At 39.4% G+C, this 21,153-nt stretch overlaps 1 protein-coding gene across 1 annotated transcript in view; it reads left to right on the plus strand.

Moving 5' to 3' along the window:
- PLCL1 (phospholipase C like 1 (inactive)) overlaps positions 1-20,792 on the plus strand; it is a 342,886-nt gene extending 322,094 nt beyond the window's left edge. Inside the window, exon 6 of the mRNA XM_004772178.3 lies at positions 19,123-20,792. Coding sequence (XP_004772235.1) covers positions 19,123-19,305 — 183 coding nt within the window. The 3' untranslated portion in view covers positions 19,306-20,792. The remainder of the gene's footprint in view (positions 1-19,122) is intronic.
- Positions 20,793-21,153: the final 361 nt, after the last annotated feature.

Raw genomic sequence — 21,153 nt, forward strand, 5'->3', positions numbered from 1 at the left:
TTTTATTCCAATAGTGAGCAATGAATGCTGTGGTGTTTTATACTGAGCAATGTTGTAACCTCTAATTTACAAACAAGAAATTAAGCATTCGTAGGGGAGAGGTTGACATGTTCTGGGGTTTCCCAAGGACAATTCTCCCATCAATGGAATTGTTACTCTTGTAATTTTAATCATTATGGGGTTTTCACATGTTGTCAGTCCTGAATTTTATTCTCAGTAACTGTTTATTCCCTCTGTATTGCCATTTGTCTTTTTAAACTGTCCAAGTGGTTTTTGTTTCCTCTCAATTTATAGTATAGTAGATATGAATAACATTGTCATTACTGATCGAAAAATATTACATTTACTGAAACTTTAAAATGTCCTGTATATAGAATAATTATAATAGCTAACAATCATTAGAGTTTGCCATATATTATTCGAAATAATTCACATGTATTACCTCTCTTAATCTTAAAATAAGCCCAGAGATGAGTACAATTATTAAAACTATTTTATGGATGAGGAAACTGTGAGGCACCAATTGCCCTTGTTCAAGGTCAAAAAAGCTAGTAAGTGTTGGAGCCCAGTATTTGAATGTAGGTAGTCTGACAGCAGAGGTCACGTTATGCAGTGACCTATAGAATAGCAATACGGTTAAATTTCAAAGCCTATGGGGCAAGTTATTATTACATGAATGCAATTTGGAATCCGTAGAGTCAGATGTGTTCTTTCAACATTCCTGGAGTTCTGGCTCTGCTGCCCAGTTTGTGTGTGTGCCATCTTGGGCAGCCAACTTGGGTAGAAGTTTTTAGGAGCTTATGGACACAACAAGGGGAATCCGTATCCCAGGGATCTGAGTACTAGCAAGTCCATACATTAATGGCATCCTTGAAAATGGTTCAGCTGGTCCCAGTAATGAATTCAATTCTTCTGTAATCTTTTTTGGATCTGATCTATTTTGGCTTATGATTTTTTTTTTTAAAGATTTTATTTATTTATTTGACAGACAAAGATCACAAGTAGGCAGAGAGGCAGGCAGAGAGAACAAGGAGGAAGCAGGCTCCCTGCTGAGCAGAGAGCCCGAAGTGGGGCTCGATCCCAGGACCCTGAGATCATGACCTGAGCTGAAGGCAGAGACTTTAACCCACTGAGCCACCCAGGTGCCCCTGGCTTATGATTTTTAAAAAAGAATTTATTTATGTGAGAGAGAGAGAGAATAGGAGAGAGCACAAGCAGGGAAAGTGGAAGACAGAGAGGGAGAAGCAGACTCCCCGCCAAGCAGAGAGCCCAGTGTGGGCTCTGTCCCAGGACCCTGGGATCATGACCTGAGCAGAAGGTGGATGCTTAACCAGCAGAGCGACCCAGATGCCCCAAGGCTTATGATATCTTTAAAATGAAAATCAATCATCTTCTCCATACTTCTCTCACTCATGAATGTTCTGTCATTGTTTTTGTATTTCACTTTTCTGAAAATTGGGCTCAGACCAAAATTATTAAATTATTTCAAACTCCATATCGGCATTCAAGGCAAAAATCGGACATCAAAGTATCAGCACAAGGGAAGTATTTATGTATGGGACATTCATGGGGTTTCATCAAAAGACTTTTTCTTCTTTAAGCCAAATAGGGCTTAAACAGTTTTTTTTTCTCCATTTCTAAGATCTATTAGATGACATGTGCAGCATATCATGTAATGCACCTAAATGTGAAGAAAAAGCAAAAACAAAAACACAGTGAAGAAAAAGCAAAAACAAAAACACAGTGAAGAAAAAGCATCTGTTGGTCTAGGGAGCAGGCAATATTAGTTATTTCCTAAACATTTATTTCCTGTGTGAACCTAAGCAATGTATTTACTTAACTTTCTTGAGTCCATTTCTTTACCTGTAAAGCTGAAAAAAAATTATAGCTAATCTTCAAATATCTCAAAAAGGTGAAATAATTGTGAAGAACTCTTTCTCAGCAGAACAAAAAGATACTGTCACCAAGTGATACTTTACTGAGTATTTTTCACTCTCATTGTTTTTTCTTCAGTATAAATTTAAAAGAAACAAAATAGGCATGCATGGGTGGCTCGGTTAAGCATATGCCCTCAGCTCAGGTCATGATCTAAAGGTCCTGGAATCTCAAGGTCCTGGGAGTCTACCTCTTCCTCTGCCTTTCCCCCGTCCATGTTTTCTCTTTCTCTCTCAAATAAATAAATAAAATCTTAAAAAAAAATTTAAGTAGGTAAAATATAGGGAAAATGGGATGCATTTGGCCATTTTGTGCTGTGCCACAAAGGCAGTATTCTTCCAGAGCTCTTGCCTGCACCATCTATTTCTCTATCAGTAAGACTGTGGGAGGACTGAGGACTCAAGGCAAGCACCATGGAATCCTTATATTGTATTTCACTGATTATAAGATGCCAAAAAAGGGATGAAGATGCTTCTTTGTCTTCCAGATTATTGCTCATTTGTCACTTAAATGGGAGACTTGCCTGATCCCCTAGACTACATGTTCCCACCACATTACATTCCTTTCCTTTAAGCACACAGCACAACTTGTGATCAGACACAAATTTATTTTTGTGGTTTTTGATTAATGCTTGTATACCTAACTAGACCTCCATTCTGTGTGGGTAGGAAGAGCATCTGTGCTCACCATCTTACCCTGAGTCTAGCCCTGTAGTTCTTAATGAGTACAGTACTGCCCTCTAGAGGGCAGTTTGCAAAATTGTGAAGGTGATGGAAGAATTCTCTGGGGACATTTAGTGGATGCAGCCAGGAATGCTGGGTATCGGGCACCGTGCAGGACAGAGCAACATAATGGAAAGTTGCCTGCCTCCTACAAGACTTTAAGTCCTGCCTTACTAAACCATCTAGAATAAAAACTGGAGTAAAATGAAAAGTGGAGAGGAGCTCCATCTGCTCCTCTTCCATTGCTCTCTTGGGTGTGGGCTCTTTCAAATAAGTAAAATCATAAAAAAGAAAAAAGAAAAACGTTTGGGGGGGATAGGGCAAGATGGAAGAGGAATAGGAGACCTAATTTTGTCGGATCCCAGGAATTCAGCTAGATAGTTATCAAACCATTCTGAACACTTACAAACTCAACAGGAGATTGAAGAAAAGAATAGCAGCAATTCTATGAACAGAAAAGCGACCACTTTCTGGAAAGTAAGACATGTGGAGAGGTGAATCCAAAGTGATATTTGGGAAGATAGACTGTGGGGGGAGATAGCCTCCATCAGCTGGCTACCAGCAAGTGATAGAGCGACAGATCACGAAATCATAACTTTTAGAAGTCTGCTCCATAGAGGGATGCCACTCCAGGGCTAAGTGGCAGTAGTGCGGTGTGTGTTGGGGGGTGAAATCTTCCCTGGGACAGTGTGGTCTCAGTGGTCTCAGAACCTTTGAGGTCACGGAAAGACTAGGGGTGCCTGAGTATGGTAGAACTCCCAGGTATAGGAGCAGGGAAGCCAGCTGCAAAAACAGAGCCAAGGAGTGGATTCTCAGCTTGGAGTTGCCATAAAACATGATCTGAGGCACCATTGGGCCGCTACGCTTTGAGCAGAGACCCCACAAGCGGCAGATCTGGGAAGACCCCCCTTCCTCCTCCACCAGGAAGAGTGGTGCCTGAGTGTGTTACAGGAATCTCCTGGGTTTGGAGACTCCAAACAGGGCCATGTGTCAGGGATAGAAATGCTTGGTCACAGGTTGGGTGAGCATGAAGTGCAGCTGGAGACGAGGGAGACAGGAGTCACTGACTGCTTTTTTCTGAGGGCACACTGAGGAGTGGGGGCCCCGAGCTCTCGGCACCTTGGAGGCTGCCATTTTCATTCTTGTCCTGCAAAACTGTGCAGAAATCTTTCTGGGAACAAAAGCTCCCAAGAGTGAACCAGAGAAGATTACTTAGCCTCACCCCTGTCAAGGGTGGCACAATTCCGCCTCGGGCAAAGACAGTTAAGAATCACTGCAACAGGCCCCTTCCATGGAAGATCAGCAGAAACATCCAGTGAAGATCAAGTGTACTGATCAATGAGAACTGCACTCCAGTGCTGGGGGAATACAGCACATAGAATTCATGGCTTCCCCATGCCCCATGATTCTTTAGTCTTTCAAAGTTAAGTTTTTAAAATGTTCTATATATTTTCAGTTTTTCCTCTTTCCTATTTTAACCAACATCTTATCTTATCAATACCCTTATTTTTAAAGATTTTATTTACTTATTCGACAGAGAGAGACAGAGCAAGAGAGGGAACAGAAGCAGGAGGAGTGGCAGAGGGAGAAGTAGGCTCCCTCCTCGGAGCCTGATGGGGGCCTCAATCCCAGGACCCTGGAATCATGACCTCAACTGAAGGCAGATGCTTAATGACTGAACCACCCAGGCACTCCTCATCAATACCTTTTTAAAAATCTTTTTAAATTTTCCTTTTTATAGTCATATTCTATCCCTTCATTGTATCTAACCTTATTTTTTGTATCTATATAAGTTTTTCTTTCTTTAAAATTTTGGGATCTAGTTTATTTTAATAGAACAAAATATACTCTATGTCTAGTGTACGGTTTCGTTCTAATCTCCTGCCTGATCACATTCTCTCTCTCTCTTTTCTTTTTTCTTTTTTTAAACCAACTTCTTATCAATTCCTTTTTAAAAATCTTTAAAAATTTCTATCTTTATAGTCATAGTCCATCCCTTCATCGTATTTACCCTTATGTTTGTGTATGTGTTTTTTTCTTTCTTTAAAATTTAGGGAGGCAGTATCTCCTAACAGAACAAAATACACCCAAAATCAAGTGTGTTCTCTGTTCTATTCACCAGCCTGATTATTTATATTTATATGCATATATGTGTATATGTATATATATATATATTTCCCCCCCTTTCTTTTCCCCTGGTTTTGGATCTCTCCTGATTTGTTTAGTGTATATTTTAGTGTATACTATTCTGGAGTCATTATTACTCATTATTACTCATTATTACTCTTAAAAAAAAAAAAGAACAAAAGGCAGTACTGACTGCTAGGGACCGAATCAATACAGACATTACTAAGATGTTGGAAATAGAGTTCAGAATCATGATTATAAAGATACTAGTTGGGTTTGAAAAAAGCATACTAGAGAATCCCTTTCTGGAGAAATAAAAGAACTAAAATCAAACCAAGTTGAAATTTAAAAATGTATTAATGAGGTGCAATAAAAAATGGAGGCTCTTGCTGCTAGGATAAATGAGGAAGAAGAGAGAATTAGTGATATAGAAGACTAAGTGATAGAGAATAAAGAAGTGGAGAAAGAGAGAGACAAACAACTACTGGATCATGAGGGGAGAACTTGAGAGATAAATGATATTATAAGACAAAACAATATTAGAATAATTGGGATCCCAGAAGAAGAAGAAAGGGGGGGGGCAGAAGGTACATTGGAGCAAATTATAGCAGAGAACTTCCCTAATTTGGGGTAGGAAACATGCATCAAAATCCAGGAGGCACAGAGAAATCCCCTCAAAATTAATAAAAATAGGTCAACACCCTGTCATCTAATAGTAAAGCTGGTAAGTCTCAGAGACAAAGAGAAAATTTCTTGGGATAAGAGGTCTGTAACCTACAACAGTAGAAATATTAGACTGGCAGCAGACCTATCCACAGAGACTTGGCAGGCCAGAAAGGACTGGCATGATATATTCAGAGCACTAAGCTGGAAATATATGCAGCCAAGAATACTATATTCCACTAGGCTCTCAACTGAAAATAGAAGGAGAAATAAGCTTCCAGGACAAACAAAAACCAAAAAAATTTGTGAACTCCAAACCAGCCCTATAGGAAATATTGAAAGGGGTCCTCTAAGCAAAGGGAGAGTCTAAAAGTAACATAGACCGGAAAGGAACAGAGACAGTATACAGTAACAGTCACCTTACAGGCAATACATTGGCACTAAATTCATATATTTCAATAGTTACCCTGAATGTAAATGGGCTAAATGGCCCCAATAAAAAGACACAGGGTATCAGAATGCATTAAAAAAAAAAAAAGACCCTTCGATATGCTGTATGCAAGAGACTCATTGTAGACCTAAAGACATCTCCAGATTTAAAGTGAGGAGGTTGAAAACAATTTACTATGCTAATGGACATCAAAAGAAAGCTGGGTGGCAATCTTTGTATCAGACAAATTAGATTTTAAGCCAAAGACTATAATAAGGGATGAGGAAGGACACTATATCATGCTTAAAGGGTCTGTCCAACAAGTTGATCTAAGAATTTTAATTATCTATACCCCTAACATGGGAGCAGCCAATTATATAAACTGGTTAATAACAAAAGCAAAGAAACACATCGACAATAATACAATAATAGTAGGGGACTTTAACACCCCCCTCACTGAAATGGACAGATCATCTAAGCAAAATAATCAGCAAGGAAATAAGGGCTTTAAATGACACACTGGACCAGATGGACATCACAGACATATTCAGAACATTCCATCCCAAAGCAACAGAATGCACATTCTTCTCTAGTGCACATGGAACATTCTCCAGAATAGATTACATCCTGGGTCACAAATCAGGTCTCAACTGGTACCAAAAGATTGGGATCATTCCCTGCATATTTTCAGACCACAATGCTTTGAAAATAGAACTCAATCAGAAGAGGAAAGTTGGAAAGAACTCAAATACATGGAAGCTCAAGAGCATCCTACTAAAGAATGAATGGGTCAACCAGGAAATTAAAGAAGAATTTTTTTTTAAATTCATGGAATCAAATGAAAATGAAAACAAACAGTTCAAAATCTTTGGGACACAGCAAAGGCGGTCCTGGGAGGAAAGTATATAGCAATGCAAGCCTAATCCTACACCTAAAGGAGCTGGAGAAAGAGCAGCAAAGAAAGCCTAAACCCAGCAGGAGAAAAAAATAGAAATGGAAGGAAAATTTCCAAACTCATTTTATGAGGCCAGCATTACCTTGATCCCAAAACCAGGAGAAGGGAAATATTAAAGACTTGAGCAGAGGGCGCCTGGGTGGCTCAGTGGGTTAAGCCGCTGCCTTCGGCTCAGGTCATGATCTCAGGGTCCTGGGATCGAGTCCCGCATCGGGCTCTCTGCTCAGCAGGGAGCCTGCTTCCTCCTCTCTCTCTCTGCCTACTTGTAATCTCTCTCTGTCAAATAAATAAATAAAATCTTAAAAAAAAAAAAAAGACTTGAGCAGAAATCAATGAAATAGAAACCAAAGGAGCAGAACAACAGATCAACGAAACTAGGAGCTAGTTCTTTGAAAGAATTAATAATATTGATAAACCCTTGGCCAGTCTTATTCAAAAGAAAATAGAAAGGACCCAAATTAATAAAATTATGAATAAAAGAGGAGAGCTCACAACCAACACCAAAGAAATACAAACAATTGTAAGAATATATTATGAGCCACTATATGCCAGCAAATTTGACAATCTGGAAGAAATGGATGCATTGCTAGAGACATATAAACTACCAAAACTGAACCAGGAAGAAATAGAAAACCTGAAGGACCCACAATCAGTAAGGAAATTGAAGCAGCCATCCAAAATCTCCCAACAAACAAGAGCCCAGGGCCAAATGCCTTCCCAGGAGAAGTCTACCAAACATTTAAAGAAGAATTAATACCTATTCTCCTGAAACTTTAAAAAAAAATAGAAATGGAAGGAAAATTTCCAAACTCATTTTATGAGGCCAGCATTACCTTGATCCCAAAACCAGACAAAGACCCCATCAAAAAGGAGAATTACAGACCAATATCCTTGATGAACATGGATGCAAAAATACTAGCCAGTAGGCTCCAACAGTACATTAAAAGAATTATTCACCACGATCAAGTGGGATTTATTCCTGGGCTGCAAGTTTGGTTCAACATCTGCAAATCCATCAATGTGATAAAGTACATTAATTGAAGAAAGAACAAGAACCATATGATACTCCCAATAGACGTTGAAAAAGCCTTTGACAAAGTACATCATCCTTTCTTGATCAAAACTCTTCACAGTGTAAGGATAGAAGATACATAGGTCAATATCATCAAAGCCATCTATGAAAACAGTGAATATCATTCTCAATGGGGAAAAACTGAGAGCTTTTCCCCTAAGGTCAGGAACATGGCAGGGATGTTCACTGCCATGTTCACTGCTATTCAACATAGTACTAGAAGTCCTAGCCTCAGCAATCAGACAACAAAAAGAAACAAGAAGCATCTGAATCAGCAAAGAAGCCAAACTATCCCTCTTTGCAGATGATATGATACTATATGTTGAAAATCCAGAAGACTCCAGTCCAAAAGTGCTAGAACTCATACAGGAATTCATTAAAGTGGCAGGATATAAAATCAATGCCCAGAAACCGGTTGAATTTCTATATACTAACAATAAGACAGAAGAAATAGAAATTAAGGAGTCAATCCTATTTACAATGCACCCCAAACCATAAGATACCTAAGAATAAACCTAACCAAAGAGGCGAAGAATTTGTACTCAGAAAACTATAAAGTACTCATGAAAGAGATTGAGGAAGACACAAAGAAATTGAAAAATGTTCCATGCTTATGGATTGGAAGAACAAATATTTTGAAAAATCTATGACACCTTGAGCAATCTGCACGTTTAATGCAATCCCTATCAAAATACCAGCAACTTTTTTCAAAGAAATGGAACAAATAATCCTAAAATTTATATGGATGCAGAGAAGATCCCGAGTAGCCAGAAGAGTGTTGAAAAAGAAAACCAAAGTTGGTGGTATCCTAATTCCAGACTTCAAGCTCTGTTACAAAGCCGTAATCATCAAGACAGTATGGTATTGGTACAAAAACAGACATATAGATCAATGGAACAGAATAGAGAGCCTAGAAATGGACCCTCAACTCTACGGTCAACTAATCTTTGACAAAGCAGAAACAAATGGTTAGTGGAGAAAAGACAGTCTCTTCAACAAGTGGTGTTGGGCAAATTGGACAGCCACATGCAGAAGAATGAAACTGGACCATTTTCTTATACCACACACAAAAACAGACTCAAAATGGATGAAAGACCTCAATGTGAGACAGGGATCCATCAAAATCTTTGAGAAGAACACGAGCAACAACCTCTTTGACCTTAGCTGCAGCAACTTCTTACTAGAACATTGCCAAAGGCAAGGGAAGCAAGGACAAAAATGAACTACTGGGACTTCGTCAAGATAAAAAGATTTGTACAGCAAGGGAAACAGTCAGCAAAACCAAAAGACAATGAAAGAACTGGAAAAGATATTTGCAAATGCTTATCAGATAAAGGGCTAGTATCCAAAATCTATAAAGAACTTATCAAACTCAACACCCAAAGAACAAATAATGCAATCAAGAATTGAAATGAGCAGAAGACATGAACAGACATTTCTGCAGAGAAGACATCCAAATGGCCAACAGACACATGAAAAAGTACTCAACATCACTTGGCGTCAGGGAAATACAAAATACAGATCAAAACCTCAGTGAGATACCACCTCACACCAGTCAAAAATGGCTAAAATTAACCAGTCAGGAAGTGACAGGTGTTGGCGAGGATGTGGAAAAAGGGGAACATTCTTACACTGTTGGTGGGAGTGCAAGCTGAAGCAGTCACTCTGGAAAACAGTATTTCAAAAACTTGAAAATAGAGCTACCCTACAACCCAGCAATTACACTACTGGGTATTTATCCCAAAGATACAAATGTAGTGATCCAAAGGGGCACATGAACCTGAATGTTTATATCAGCAGTGTTCACAGTAGCCAAACTATGGAAAGAGCCTAGATGTCCACCAGCAGGTGAATGGACAATAAAGTTGTATATACATACAATGGAATACTATGAAGCCATGAAAAGAAATGAAACCTTGCCATTTGCAATGACGTGGCTGGAACTAGAGGGTATTATGCTGAGCAAAGTAAGTCAATCAGAGAAAGACAATCATCATATGATCTCACTGATATGAGGGATTTGAGAAACAAGACAGAGGTCATAGGGGAAGGGAGGGAAAAATGAATCGAGGTGAAACCAGAGAGGGAGACAAACCATAAGAGACTCTTAATATCAGGAAACAAACTGAGGGTTGCTAGGGGGAAGGGGGAGGGGAGGGATAAGGTGGCTGGGTGATGGACACTGGGGAGGGTACGTGCTGTGGTGAGCACTGTGAAATGTGTACGACTGATGATTCACAGACCTGTACCCCTGAAACAAGTAATACATTATATGTTAATAAGCAAAAACCTGGAGTACTTTAGTAGATGGTATTAATTAATTGTTTTTACAAGAAGTTATGTGAAAGGTCCAGTACATGAGGAAAACAGTTACTGAGAAGCATGTCTAAATGAATAAAGATATTGTTTTTAAATTATTGAATAATTTATTCACTCTGGGCATTCTGTCAAATTGATTGTAGGATTGCTATACAGTAAGTGGTATTGGAACAAACTGGAAGTAAGATACTGGTTTTAACTTGATACTTTATTCTTTTTCACAATCAATGGTGGGCATCCCACAGTGTCCTGTGAAGTTGAAGCTGATATTATCAATCACAAGAAAAATATCATTTGAGATACCTTTGAAGACTTGGCAGCTTTGGTGGGGTGCATGGGTAGTGTTTATTTTCTCACTTGTGGGATTATCACACTTTCTCTCCCTGGTGAGAGTCTGTACTTGTCTTGGCATGCTATCCCTCCTTTAATTAAGGTTATTTCCTTTCTTCATTTATTATATGCAAATAAGTTTGGACTGTTGCCGTTGTTTGTTTTTATGGGAGTGTCTATCTGGTACATTTGCACTGTCGTTTTCCTATATTCTTTGTGAGTGTGGTTGGCATCTGATCTCTTTATTTCTCTTTTGAATTTAAATGAATTCATATTAAATAAGTACAGGCCTCTGCCTGCTTCATTATGGTTTCTTGTGTGCCTCCCTGGGCATTTACGTATTGTAGTACATATTATTTTGTTTTAAATGACCATTCTTTTTTTCTCGTTAACAGTAGTGTTAGGATACTATATTTACTTAATTTTTAATATATTTTTTTAAAAGATTTTATTTATTTATTTGGCAGAGAGAGATCACAAGTAGGCAGAGAGAGAGAGAGGAGGAAGCAGGCTCCCTGCTGAGCAGAGAGCCCGATGCGGGACTCGATCCCAGGACCTGAGATCATGACCTGAGCCGAAGGCAGCAGCTTAACCCACTGAGCCACCCAGGTGCCCCAATTTTTAATATATTTAACCAGCTTATATTTCATTTTAGGATAGTAAAGGGAGGCTTACAAAATATTTGCTTGAATGGGCTTTGGTTTTGAGGCACCTGAGCATCTGCTTTTGGCTCAGGTCATGATCCCAGGGTCCTTGGATCGAGCCCTGCATTGGACTCCCTGATCAGTGGAGAGCCTGCTTCTCCATATCTCTGCCCCCTGCTCTTGCTATCTCTCTCTCTCTCTCTCAAATAAAGAAAGTATTTAAAAAGAAAAAAATAAAGGGTGTTGGTTTTGATAGGATTGAGAACCAAAAGTTATTGATAATGTCTGGTATATGGAATATGTTTAGTAAACATGCTTGATGAGCAGATAGAAATAAAAGAAAAATGAAGACCTAAGTCCTTGTTGATAACTGAAGGAGATCTCCATTGTTCCTAAATCAAAGGAAGTTTGTGGGTGTATCTCAGTTCATACATAGGTAGCTCAGAACAACATATAATGGGGGTAACAAATGGGATTTAGAGATATTGAATTCTATACTTAAAAAAAAAAGATTTTATTTATTTATTTGAGAGAAGGAGAGAGAGAAATGATGAATCGGGATGGGGGAGGGGAGACACAGGGAAAAGCAGACTTCCCACTGAGCAGGGATCCTGACATAGACGTGAGGAGTGATCCCAGGACTTTGGGATCATGACCTGAGCTGAACTCAGATGGTTAACTGACTGAGCCACCCAGGCACCCCTTAAAGATTTTATTTTTAAGTAATCTCTGCACCCAGCATGGGGCTCAAACTCACAACTCTGACATCAAGAGTTGGATACTGCACTGACTGAGACAGCTGAGTGCCCCAGTACTTCTTTTTAAACTCTGGTCAAAAGTGTATCTCAGTGTAACAGGTTTTGTGGATGAATTTGCTATTACCTATCACTAATGGTATCTGTTGCCAGCCCTGTTGCTACTGGATTGTTTTTTTGTTTTGTTTTTAACTTTTTATTTCTTTTCACTGTAACAGTATTCATTGTTTTTGCACCACACCCAGTGCTCCATGCAATCTGTGCCCTCCCTAATACCCACCACCTGGTTCCCCCAACCTCCCACCCCCTGGCCCCCCCAAATAATTCATAGTGTATATGGACCACATCTTTCTTATCCATTCGTCTGTTGAAGGGCATCTTGGTTCTTTCCACAGTTTGGCAACTGTGGCCATTACTGCTATAAACATCGGGGTACAGATGGCCCTTCTTTTCACTACATCTGTATCTTTGGGGTAAATACCCAGTAGTGTAATTGCAGGGTCATAGGGAAGTTCTATTTTTTATTTTGTGAGGAATCTCCGCACTGTTTTCCAAAGTGGCTGTACCAACTTGCATTCCCACCAACAGTGTAAGAGGGTTCCCCTTTCTCCACATCCTCTCCAACACATGTTGTTTCCTGTCTTGCTAATTTTGGCCATTCTAACTGGTGTAAGGTGGTATCTCAATGTGGTTTTAATTTGAATCTCCCTGATGGCTAGTGATGATGAACATTTTTTCATGTGTCTGATAGCCATTTGTATGTCTTCATTGGAGAAGTGTCTGTTCATATCTTCTGCCCATTTTTAAAAATATGATTATCTGTTTTGTGTGTGTTGAGTTTGAGGAGTTCTTTATAGATCCTGGGTTATTCACCACAACCAGGTGGGATTCATTCCTGGGCTACAAGGATGGTTCAACATTCGGAAATCAATCACTATGATAGAACAAATTAATAATAAAAGAGAGAAGAACCACATGGTCCTCTCAATTGATGCAGAAAAAGCATTTGACGAAATCCAGCATACATTCCTGATTAAAACACTTCAAAGTATAGGGATAGAGGGAACATTCCTGAACTTCATAAAATCTATCTATGAAAGATCGACAGCAAATATCATCCTCAATGGGAAAAAGCTTGCAGCCTTACCGTTGAGATCAGAACATGACAAGGATGCCCACTCTCACCACTCTTGTTCAACATAGTATTAGAAGTCCTAGCAACAGCAATCAGACAACAAAGAGAAATAAAATGTATCCAAATTGGCAATGAAGAAGTCAAACTTTCTCTCTTCGCAGGTGACATGATTCTTTATTTGGAAAACCCAAAAGACTCCACCCCCAAACTACTAGAACTCATATAGCAATTCAGTAACATGGCAGGATACAAAGTCAATGTACAGAAATCAGTGACTTTCTTATACACTAACAATGAAAATACAGAAAGGGAAATTAGAGAATCGATTCCATTTACTATAGCACCAAGAACCATAAGATACCTGGGAATAAACCTAACCAAAGAGGTAAAGGATCTGCACTCGAGGAACTACAGAACACTCATGAAAGAAATTGAAGAAGACACAAAAAGATGGAAGACCATTCCATGCTCTTGGATCGGAAGAATAAACATTGCTAAAATGTCTATACTGCCTAGAGCAATCTATACTTTTAATGCCATTCCGATCAAAATTCCACCGGTATTTTTCAAAGAGCTGGAGCAAATAATCCCAAAATTTGTATGGAATCAGAAGAGACCCCGAATCACTAAGGAAATATTGAAAAACAAAAATAAAACTGGGGGCATCATGTTACCTGATTTCAAGCTTCACTACAAAGCTGTGATCACCAAGACAGCATGGTACTGGCATAAAAACAGACACATAGACCAGTGGAGAAGGGTAGAAAGCCCAGATATGGACCCTCAATTCTATGGTCAAATAATCTTTGACAGAACAGGAAAAAATATACAGTGGAAAAAAGACAGTCTCTTCAATGAATGGTGCTGGGGAAATTGGACAATTATGTGTAGAAGAATGAAACTTGACCATTCTCTTATACCGTACACAAAGATAAACTCAAAATGGATAAAAGACCTCAACGTGAGACAGGAATCCTTCAGAATCCTAGAGGAGAACATAGGCAGTAACCTCTTCGATATCAGCCACAGCAACTTCTTTCAAGATATGTCTCTAAAGGCAAAGGAAACAAAAGAGAAAATGAACTTTTGGGACTTCATCAAAATCAAAAGCTTCTGCACAGAAAGGAAAGAGTCAACGGAACAAAGAGGCAATCCACGGAATGGGAGAAGATATTTGCAAATGACAGTATAATGTGTTTTAATCTCAATTTAATATAGTTGTAAGGATTTGGTTATGACTGCTTAACCTCTTTAAAAATTCATTCTAATTCTTAGATTCAAAATCCCTATAGTGATCTCTCTATGGTTTTCTATGATACCAGGAGTTACTCCTTAGATATGCAAGGATTTCCATGAACTCTTAATTTTGGAAACCAGGTAATTGTGGAGGCTGAATTGGTGGCCATTGCCCTTGAGACTTGATAGTTCTGCTGTCCCATCAGCATCAGTCTGCCTGAGATGCTCTCTACTATTTCTGCTTTTCTTTAGGTTAAAGCAGTCCTCATCCCCCCCTTACCCCCCCGAAGCATCCCTAACATCAGAGGAGGGAAACTACAAAATGCCACGAGATTGCTAGAATATCAAAACATTGGCAGCAGCTTGACATTTCTTTCAAGTTGAACGTTCAATGATCACATTGTACACCAATTTTACATTCCGGGCCATAACAATCCCAGAGATATTTTCGTATCTGAGAAGCGTTTTGATTTATGTAACACCACGTAAAATTCTCTATCTCCTTCTTCTCTCCCAAGACCTCTACTTGAAGAAATTTTTTGAGCATATTTCTTTGGAAATGAAAGACTCGCGGATCCCCTTACCCAAGAATTCAACACTGCCACAGGATGCAAGCAGCAAGAGGTTCTTTATTGTTACGCAGGTGCCTGCGGGTGGTCAGTAGCGCCTGCAGGTGGTCAGCAGCTCCTGCTAGCTGAGCACACCAGGCTGGGGTGGTGCAGGATTTTTATAGACAGGTACAAACAAGTTTTGGATGGGATGGATCTGATTGGCTGACAATTTAAACATTTGAAAAAGGCATACTTGGTGTTAGCGGATTGGCTTTGGAAGACCTACATTCTGGCCAGTCACCGTTCAGATAGTGTACAGTAGAGGGTACGTGCTGAACCGCCTGTCTCCGGCCTTGGTACGGGAGAGGATCCCCTCATCAAGTACGTGCTGAACCGCATGTCTCCGGCCTTAGTACGGGAGACTTAGGAGTAGGGGAAATTCTTAACAAGGGAAGGGTATAACTTTATTTGATTACACAGCGAGCGAGGGTGTAAGCAATTTTTCATCTCTTAGCAAAGCATTAGAAGCATTATTATACAGAAGCCAGAAACAGCTGGGTTAAACACAGATTTTTGCTATTCGTTATCCTGTTATGCTGCTTGCTGACTCCCTTATCTATGGTCAGCTGGCCACAGTTTTTTAGTTAGCATAAGCTGGTTATAAAAAGAATGTTAAAACTTATAGGCTAGGGCGCCTGGGTGGCTCAGTGGGTTAAGCCGCTGCCTTCGGCTTGGGTCATGATCTCAGGTCCTGGGATCGAGTCCCACATAGGGCTCTCTGCTCGGCAGGGAGCCTGCTTCCTCCTCTCTCTCTGCCTGCCTCTCTGCCTACTTGTGATCTCTCTCTGTCAAATAAATAAAATAAAAAATCTTAAAAAAAAAAAAAAACAAAACTTATAGGCTATATTATAGTTCTGACCTGGGGTCCTTCAGAAACACCTGTTACGGTACTCGTTAAATACACATAGCACACTGATCCCTTTAAATTGATCAGAGGATCTGAATACCCAATACATCTTATAAGAAATGATACATAGGACAAAGGTGTTTGAAAGAGAGGAGATCCTGTATAGGCTGGCTTGTTAAGAGTTTGAGAAGGAGCGTAACAGAGTAGAGAGATGGATGCTTATTGGCCAGGAGTAATTGCTGTGCATAAAATGGGAAAAAGCACTAAAAATGAATGTCAGGATGGGGGTGGTTAACAATAAACTTCACTCTTTTTACAGTTTTGCCTGGTATGTGCCTTTCCGTGTTCTGATATCCTTGAGCCACAGAACAGAAAGATGACCTTAATTCTTCCTTCTTTAAAGAACAGAAAAAAATTTTTTACATAAATATTTCAACATAAAAAGTAAAAATTTACATGTAGAATTAGTCTCTCATTTTGTCTTCTTCTATTAGTTAACAATTGGGTTTCTCTTTCTATTTCTTTTCTGCCTCTGTGATTCAGCCAGGACGCGTTGTCTCCTGGTTATCAGGAGATGATGTAGTTGTGTTTTCGTGCACTGGCACAAAGTGTTTTCTCCCAATTGGCCATTGTTTTCTGGAGAGAGGGACTTCTGTGTACCAGAACTAGCACAGTCTGGCATGCAGGCCTGGATGCCACCTCTTGGAACTGATGAGACGGCCTTCTGGCTGATTAATTACATAGATTCCATAACCTGCCTCGGAACAAGGGAAGGGAGAGCACTAGGCATTAGCAGCATCAAGCTGATATTTTTGCATCCTTCACTCTTCTCTTGCAGTGAGGGGAGATGCCAATTTTGCTGTTGTTGCAATTTTAAAATGCTTAATGAAACTTTAAAAACCAAAAAGAAAACGATCTCTTAAAAGTAACACTGAAAAGGAGTGCGGATCTGATCTTTTTATTAATAGAGTTTGGTTTTTAAAGGAATCTTTCACTTTGTAAAACCAGCAGCAATATGCCTATCTCTGTAAAACAGACTCTTGCAGACTCATTTTAAACAGATTAGTAAAATTTATATATTAACATGTGTACAGTACCAAGGTAATTCATTATAGTAGCAGACTGTGATACCCGCTTTTTACATCATCTTATAGCATAGTTTACTTGTGATTATCTAAATTACAGACAACTCTTCAACATATTTTCTTTAATCTTTAGCACTGTGAAGAAGGCAGACTATTTTCGTGTTTACAGAAGAGCCTGTGGCTCAGGGAGAAATTGTTGGAGCTAAGGGCAGAACTAAGATAGCTTGACTTTTGTCCCTGCCAGCATGTCCTTGGTGCACCTGATCTGTCAGACTTGCCACAAAAGCAGTGATTTTCTTTACATCTGCATTGTTTTCATGGGTGAATACATGAGACAATGAATGGGAGGCTCTAACGTGCTTTGGAGAAATTGCACGATTTTCCTTAAAGAGACACTGTATCATACAGTGGGTAACTAGAGCCAACTGCTGGACTTTATTGAAACCCCTTCTCGACCACATAGCTGTTGCATGACTCTGGGAAAGGGCACTGCTCTGGGCCTTAGTTGTTGTTGTTGTTGTTGTTTCCATCAAGAAACCAAGAATAAGAAAAGTGTCTATCTTTGTAGGGTTTCTCTGACAATTGAATGAATGAACATATGTAAAGCACAAAAAAGAGTGCCTGTACAGAGTAAGCACTTTATATGTATTATTATTACTATTTGAGAATTGCATTTTTCAGAGTGGATGTGACTTTGTTTTTCACTGCCCCAAGGGTGCTCATCACTGTTCAGAGCTGTCTCCCCAGATTCTGCTGGCATAGTGAATATTTTTCCCTTAGAAAATCCATCTCTATGGAACAGTGTTCATTTTCTAGTCTTTAGTGGTGTGGGAAATAGGACACTGGACAGAGGTGTTGATCCAGGTCAGTCATTTCCCAGCTGTGACTTTGGGTCTGTCACTAAACCTCCTCAGGTTCTGCCTCTTTTCTCCTCACAAGAAGGCTAGACTATAAAACCTCCACGTCTGCTTATAAAACCCCATTCCATGACTGAAATGATTGGGGTAAGTCCACTTTCACAAACACATTAGGCAAAGCCATCCTTGTGCATCCCATTCAGTTAAATCCTGTTATTAGAAGGATTTTGTTGTTATTACATAGGTAAGACTGGCAAGTGCTTGTGTAGATTTTGAGGAATGGGATGTGCTGTGGCATTTTTTAACATGTTTCATCAGACATCCTGAAGAAAAACCACTCCTCAAATTAAACAGCGTCTCATGGAGCACATTGGACAAAATAGGTGACTTCTCCTTTTGCCAAGTCTGTGCTTTGTGGAGCACCTCTCCAGCCATCAGTGTCAACTCCACATCCTCCCACTGTCCCCTGCCGTGCGGGGTCACCGAACCACTGCCGTGAGAACGGAGAGGGGAGAGAGGAAGGACCATTTCCTCTTTGGCCTGTGCCCTGCGGGAGTAGGTTCCGGCTTCTCCACACTTGGTCTGTCGGGTGCCTGCGGCAGCATCAGCTTATACACCTGATCATTATTAACAAAGAAGTAAAATAAGAAATTAAAAAAAAAAAAAAAAAAAAAAAGGAGAGAAAGTCTTTCTCAAGTGCTGATGTTCCTGACAGCGGATGGTTTCCTATGATCCTCATTTGCTTTTTGGTTTGATCGACATGCTAAGGCTCCGGGCCCCCCCCCCCCCCATCACCCAGATGGAAACATTGTCTTTAGGGTGATGGAAAAGAGAGAAGGAATGTGGGTAACTAATAATTTATTAAAAGGCAGGTTGCAAAGATAACCCAATATATAAAAACCCAGATTACTAAGCATAATGGAGTGTGATTTACTCTACAGAAGATGTTTTGCTTTGTAAGCTCTTGTACATTGAGGGGCTGATTTAATTTTCACTTCTTTAAAGAGGAGCTTCTTTCCTTGTTGTCTCCCAAGCCTAGGAATGCTTGGCCTGGGTGGGACAGGAGTTGCAGCAGTTTCAAAGCCTCAGACCATGGGGATGGTGCATCATCCTCATAATGCAGAGTAGCCCCCGCCCCAGGTTATTCCTCACTGCAAGAATCTCAAGAGGCTACTGGCAACCACTGACCTGATTGGGAAGGAAGGCCCAGGCCGAGGTCCCTGGCTTAAAGAGCAAGACCCTGAACAGTGCTAGAAAAAAGCCCGGGGGTATTCCCAGGCTCTGAGGTTCCAAGTCCATTTCCTCACTGAGGAGTAGCACTAATATATCAAGTAATGTCACTCAGGTTACGCCTGGTCCATAACTTTCTCCTTTGGTATACATTTGTCCTTGTTTGTAGGGCCAAGGAGATCTGTTGAAGAATGCCAAGAATGAAGCTGTAGAAAACATGAAGCAGATCCAGCTGGCGTGCCTGTCCTGTGGACTTAGTAAAGCACCCAGCAGTGGTGCAGAAGCCAAGAGCAGACGCAGCCTGGAAGCCATCGAGGAGAAGGAGAGCAGCGAGGAGAATGGGAAGCTGTGACCGCGGGCAGGGCCCACACGCCCACCCAGCCTTCGCCCCAGCGCTCTGCTGTTTCTTTCTGGTTTTCTTTCTTTAAGCTTTTTAGAAGTTCACAAGAAGATGCCCTCTGTGGGGTGTTAGACATAGATATGTTCACAATGTCAGTATTTTAATGTAGTTAATTTATCTAAGTTAAGACCTTTAGTAGCGGTGTTTAAAGTTCTAAGATGTGTACATACCCATGTGTGGATGTGGGTGGGAGCGTGTGTGTATGTGTGTGTGTGTGTGTGAGAGAGAGAAACAGAGACAGAGAGAGAGAGAGAGGGAGAGAGAACAAAAGAAAGAAAGGAAGAACCAGAACGTGACAGAGAAAGGAAAAGAGAGACATTGAGATCCTATGAAAATCTAGTCTATGTTGCATTATTCATTCAGTAGGTCATTATCTTATCATTTTGGGACAAATTTATTCATCTGAAATTCTAAAGAGCACTTATTATAACCGGTTACTGTGTTTACTTTACTTTGTCATTCAATTTAGAGATCTTAACATAGGTTATTATCAAACGAAGCCAAATTTACCAATGCATAGATGTTTTGGTAGATTAAATATAGATTAGAAAAATTCCCAAGAATTGCAATAGAGATAAAAGTGAGAAAGATAAACAAGTGATCAGAATTTCTGATGTCAGCAAAATAACTTCTTCAGTTAGAAACTCTTTAAAGTATTCATTAAATCAAATCAATTTTTAGAAAGTTTGTGGTAGTTGTTGATTTCAATGGAAAAGCTGATCATAAATGAATTTATATCCACCTATGTGGAACTCTGAAACACAGTGAGAGCTCTGTTGTAATTGGGATTTTAATGTGACATTATTTTCAGTTATAAAATTTCAAGGTTGAGATTTGTTGGAAGGTCTCATTCTTCCAAACTGGAATCTAGCATTCATTTTCTATAATGGACATGAGCAGCTAGGAGGTCTTGTCTTTGATTAAATATAATTTATTGTACTAAATTTAAACTGAAAGACATTGTTCAAACAATACCACATTATCATGTTGAGCTCATATAAATTCTGTGGGCCAGGTAACATCTTTGTGATGATTTAAGAACTAACTGATTATAAATATGATACAATTTTAATACATGAACAAAAACATACAGACAAAAGAAGCAAACTAATTAGGGGACATTTATAATTGCATCCAGATAATTTTTACCCTAATATATTCATAAAGTACTTGAGTGTAGTATGTTTGTTACCTCCAGAAGAACTAAATGTTCTATGGTTATGAAAATATATTTATTTAAAACATTGCTTTTATTTTGAAAAGCTTCTTAATTAATTTGATTAACAAATACACCAGTTTTGGGGGAACCTAGGGAAGATAATTGTTGACATTTTGCAAATATAAGCATCTTCTGTAGCTACTGTGTTAAGTTATTTCTGACTTCTTAACACTATTATGTTCATGTTGCACATTACTGAAAGTAAAGATATGAAACAACACTTTCATTGTTTTCCTTTATTGTGAATTCATTGAAAGAAAAAATGAAAATAATGAAATATAATGATATTGTATTAAAAATATCTCAAAGGTATGATATTTCCATGGACCAAATATGGTCCTTGGAAATTTCTCCTTGGGTTTCAAACTGGGCACCTGGGGGAGGTTCATGAGCTCATTTTAAGGTAGGTTTCCAATGGTACTACAATTGCCTGAAAAAATTTCTTTATCCTCCATTACACTTAACCTGCGCAGTAAAAGGAATAGTAGAATGCAAGTGTCTAAACTCCTTATGATGAAAAGCGGATGATAGAGACTGAAACAAAACCCATTTTACATCAGTCAATTGGTTGGTTTCACCTT

The sequence above is a fragment of the Mustela putorius genome, unplaced genomic scaffold, assembly GCF_011764305.1.
Source record: "Mustela putorius furo isolate JIRA1106 unplaced genomic scaffold, ASM1176430v1.1 tig00000275_pilon_pilon_pilon, whole genome shotgun sequence".
NCBI classification, from domain to species: Eukaryota; Metazoa; Chordata; class Mammalia; order Carnivora; family Mustelidae; genus Mustela; species Mustela putorius.